At 42.7% G+C, this 4,919-nt stretch overlaps 1 protein-coding gene across 1 annotated transcript; it reads right to left on the bottom strand.

The window, feature by feature from the left end:
* Positions 1 to 448: 448 nt before the first annotated feature.
* Positions 449 to 2,118, bottom strand: LOC121965521 (protein jagged-1b-like; the record flags this gene model as incomplete). Its single annotated transcript, XM_042515663.1, has 2 exons — positions 1,687 to 2,118; positions 449 to 751 (listed from the first exon to the last, which is right to left on the bottom strand). Coding segments are annotated over exons 1-2 (735 nt in total), but the record flags the coding sequence as incomplete, so codon positions are not given.
* Positions 2,119 to 4,919: the final 2,801 nt, after the last annotated feature.

Raw genomic sequence — 4,919 nt, forward strand, 5'->3', positions numbered from 1 at the left:
ACCGAGGGCTGAGCCTGGACCTCAGCAGGGGGGATCCTCTTTTTTAATAAACAAGATCTATTTTGATGCTGATTTATTCACTCTGGCTCCTTATTTACCCTGAAACACTTTTTACAGCAGTTTATGAAGAGGACATTTTTGTCCTCTGGGGGGGTGAGAGGAACAATTTTGGAAAATTTCATACTGCACAAGTTTGTCCGGTTTGTGAAACAACATTCCATGACTTTTCCAAGAAAATTCAGTGTATATTTCCCAAACTTCCCAGGTCTGAAAATTCCTATTGGCGAATTCCATGAATTTTCCAGGTTTTTCACAACCGTACAAACAGCAAACAACAGCTTGTTTTCATGCTCTGATTCTATAACATCTGGAGGAAGAAGCGACAAAAACTGGAACAAAACAAAAACACAAAAACATCGTCAGCGAAACAGAAAACTGCTGAACTCACCGGCCACGCGAAGCTGAACGGCAGCACCATCCTGGCCTTGTCGCTGTTGGCGTTACGTAAAGAAAAGGTATTCCGGCCGAGCACGGGCGTGGCGGCGGCGCCGAAGCTGCAGGGCCCAGCCGAGGACACCTTCAGCTGGTACTCCTTCAGACACACCCGGAAGTAGGTGTCGCACTCGTCTGCCGTGCACTGCCGATCCGTGGAGTCTCGGGGTCCGTCGCAGCAGGCGCCGTTCAGCAGCTGCCCGTTAACATTCTGCATCGACAGAATCTGGAGCTCAAAGTGTCCCGAAGCTGAGGAGACCTGCAGGGAGGAGCGAGGCGTGAGTTCACCGCAGGCGGAGGACCAAACCAAGACAACATGACTGCAGAGCCCGGCCATTATCCAACACAAAAAATTAATAAATAAATAATAAATAAAAACTAAATGTAAAAAATTAAAAATCTAAAAAAATAAAACTGTACTGAAACCATATCGCCTGGTTGAGATGTGGAGGTGCCGGTGCAGGTGAGGAGGTGTGGAGATGCGGAGGTGCAGGTGAGGAGGTGAGGAGGTGTGGAGATGCGGAGGTGCAGGTGAGGAGGTGAGGAGGTGAGGAGGTGTGGAGATGCGGAGGTGCAGGTGCAGGTGAGGAGGTGAGGAGGTGTGGAGATGCGGAGGTGCAGGTGCAGGTGAGGAGGTGAGGAGGTGTGGAGATGCGGAGGTGCAGGTACAGGTGAGGAGGTGAGGAGGTGTGGAGATGCGGAGGTGCTTGTGAGGAAGTGTAGAGGTGTAAAGGTGAGGAGGTGTAGAGGTGAAGAGGTGCAGGTGAGGAGGTGTAGAGGTGGAGATGAAGAGATGAGGAGGTGTGAAAGTGAGGAGGTGTAGAGGTGTCGAGGTGCAGGTAAAGGAGTTGTGGAGGTGCAGGTGTGGAGATGTGGAGGTGAGGAGGTGCAGGTGAGGAGGTGTGGAGATGAGGAGGTGCAGGTGAGGAGGTATCTATATATATATACACACACACACACACACACACACACACACATATCTTCTTAATTTAACCAGGTAAAAGACTCATTGAGATTAAAATGTCTTTTCCAAGAGTGACCTGGCCAAGAGGGCAGCTTAAAGGTAGAGGTGAGGAGGTGCAGATGAGGAGGTGTGGAGGTGCAGGTGAGGAGGTGTGAAGATGCAGGTGAGGAGGTGTAGAGGTGTGGAGGTGCAGGTGCAGGTGAGGAGAGGAGTAGGAGTAGCAGGAGTACCTGGACGTGGGCGCAGAGCAGCAGCAGCAGCAGCTGGAGGCTCCGGGCGGCGGCGGCGCGGAGCAGCGGGGGGCTCATGCCGGCGGAGGGCTGCTGCGTGGCGGCTGTGGGGCTCACTGACGGTCGGTGCGACCCTCCGCTCCGGGTGTGAGCTCCTCCGGCTGGGACATGCAGAGCTGCAACTCCTCTTCCTGCAGACACCTCCACAGAGTCCAAAGTCCAGTGCTGTCTCCAAAGTCCCGTCCTGTCTCTGTCTCTGTCCTGTCCAGGGGACCTTTTGTCTCCTATTGTCCTGCTCTGCTTCCTCTTCGCTCGCGCACACCGACTGACTGGAGCTGACACCGGACGGCTCTTCGGTGAACCCCGGAGGAGGCTGGGTAATATCCACCGCCGAGGGGCGGGACTCGTGCACAAACCACGCCCCTGCTGCATATTAACGAGCTGCGGTTTGTTTACCGTCGGTTCACACGGAGGTGCAGGAGTGCCTTCACACAGGGAGGCTAAAAACCCAAAACTGACATGAGAGGAGTTTAACGTCTCAGTGATAATGACAGAAACACAAGAAGAAGAAGAAGACTGTTTAAACTATTTTTCAAATTCTGCACTTTTTTCTCACTTTTTCTGAAACTGTCTCAGCGATGTTGTCATGCTGCAGCCTGTACGGAGGCTCTGAAATGTCAAAATCTTTTTCATTTTATTTATTTACTTAATTTAATTGGTTAATTTAATTATTTTTTCCTCATTATTTCTGCTTGTTCTTACTAATAGGCATTACTGTTATTTTCCAGTTTTAAAATATACTTTTACAAAATTTATTGAATGTAAAATATAAATTGCAATTGGAGGCACACAAAAAAAGCTGTCAACTAACCATTAAAGTGATTCAAATCTATTAATGTTACAAATAAAAGGTCATAAAATAATAATAATTGACATAGGGAATAAATCAATAAAAGATACAAAGATGTGTAAAAATTAGCTAAATTATAAGAAAACAATTAAAAGAGGACAATGCATATGAATAAAAATAAATAAAACTAAAAGAAAAAAATAATAATTAGATGAAGAATAAACCAATAAAGGATACAAAGATGTGTCAGAATTATTTTTTTAAATGCCAGTTAAATAAAATATTAATACTATAAGAAAACCATTAAAAGAGGATAATAAACATGAATTTAAATAAATAAAGCAAACCAAAAACTCGTAAAATAATAATTAAAGTGAAGAATAAAGATACAAGGAAATGTGAGTCAGAACTGATAAAAAAATCCAGCTGAAATGAAATAAAAATAATAATACTAAAAGTAGACCATTAAAATCAGATAATGCATATGAATTAAAATATACATATATATTCAGATTTGTGTTGTAGGTTTGGTATCACTGCTGTAAAATATAAAACATGAGATTATGACAAAAGATTATGTAAATTCAGAGCCAAGTGTCTACATGTGGGGAGTGGAGGAATGAAAGGAGGCAGAGGAGGGGGAGGTGCTGATGGGAGGAGGAGGAGGAGGAGGTTTCTCCATGAAATGGAGCGACAGAACAAAGGTGGCCTCCTCTTTATTCTCAAATTAGAGCAGCTGGGCTCTTTTCCCTCGAGGAGCCCCATGAATAGATTATTGGATCGCTGACACTCCCCCCCCGATAACCAGACCGCCCCCCGAAAATCACAAGGACCTGATGTGGACCAGCTCCAACTGGTCCAAGTCTCAATGTGAAATGACACATTTTCATGCTCAAGCTTATGTGTCGTCCAAGGATTCAAGGATTCAAGAATTCAAGGACTGGAGGATTGTGGACTGTCATTGCAGCCATGCAGCACATGAAAAGAATGAAGTGAAGAACTCAGGTGCCTGTGATCATGAAATGATCATGAAATAAAAACGTTATAATAAATATATAGACGGGATCATTAAATCAGTAAATAAATACTGCTTTATGAAATAAGTAAGTAAATAAATACATAAATAAAGTAAGTAGTTCGGCATGTAAACAGTAAAAATCCTCGTCAATACTGATCAAAGTGCCTTAAGGAATATAAAATATATCATATACAGATGGATGAATTACTGCAGATGGATATATATATATATATTATAAAAACAAAACAAAGTAATTAATTGACTAATTAACTAATACATATCATCAACCAGTAAGAGCGCAGAATGATGCTCTAAAATTTTTGACCTCTGACCTCAAGATATCTGAATGAAAATGACTGCAATGGGTACCCATGGAGCACACATGATTAAAAAATGGTAAATTGTCCACAAAAATATATTTATAGTTATAATATTTTCTATTTAAAATCACCTTTAAAAAATATAGTAAAATATATAATATTTTTGGCTTGTTTTTTTCAAACATTTTCAGCACCTTTTGTTTTTGAGCCATTTTCCTGTTTGTGTTTGTTAAATTCCCCTTTTTCTGTTTTTTGGGGTAATTTTCTTTAAATTTTTTTAACAAACACATTTTTCTTTATTTTGTGGCCATTCTTGTTAATTTGCTTTTTCTTTTTTCTTTTTTCTTTTTTTTTAACACTAATGCGGTTTTTATTTGTCGTTTTTTTTAATGATAAAAACTTATGAGGCAGGCAAACAAAAATCCTGGTTATAAAGCGACAGACATTTCCAGTGAGAGGTGAAGTGAAGCGCTCACACAGCAGAGAGCGAAAAGCTGCTCCCTCTTCAGCGCCAGCCTCACGTCAGCTGATGTTGACTGTCTCGGTTTGATGCAGGCGCATCAGGAATGTTCTCAGCGAGCGCCGTGAGAAAAGCTGGCGCGGATCCACCATCGGCCGTCAGGCGGCTGAACGTGAGCGCAGCAGGAAAAACTCTTCTTCTGCAGCTCTGTGTTGACCTGCTGACGGCTGTTTGTGCAACAACATGCTGGTTTTGATCTTTTGACAACTTTTCTAATTCAAGTTACATTTTAAACTTTAAATAACGAACTTATTTTTAAGAGAGAAACGATTTAAAATCTTCACCGAAACTGTCGGCAAACCGACGCGTCTTATCGTCACGTTAATCCTCAGATTCTTTCACGGCAGAAGAAAACGCTGGCTGCACGTTTCTGCAAAACTTTACATTTGTATGTTTCACAGCGATCACGGACACGGAGAGGCCCGCCGAGCTGCAGACCGCAGATCAACAACAAAACAACAAACAACAACAAAACATACAAAACAACAACAAAACACACAAAACAACAACAACAACAAACAACAA

Source organism: Plectropomus leopardus, unplaced genomic scaffold (genome assembly GCF_008729295.1).
Source record: "Plectropomus leopardus isolate mb unplaced genomic scaffold, YSFRI_Pleo_2.0 unplaced_scaffold2035, whole genome shotgun sequence".
In the NCBI taxonomy this organism is placed as follows: domain Eukaryota; kingdom Metazoa; phylum Chordata; class Actinopteri; order Perciformes; family Serranidae; genus Plectropomus; species Plectropomus leopardus.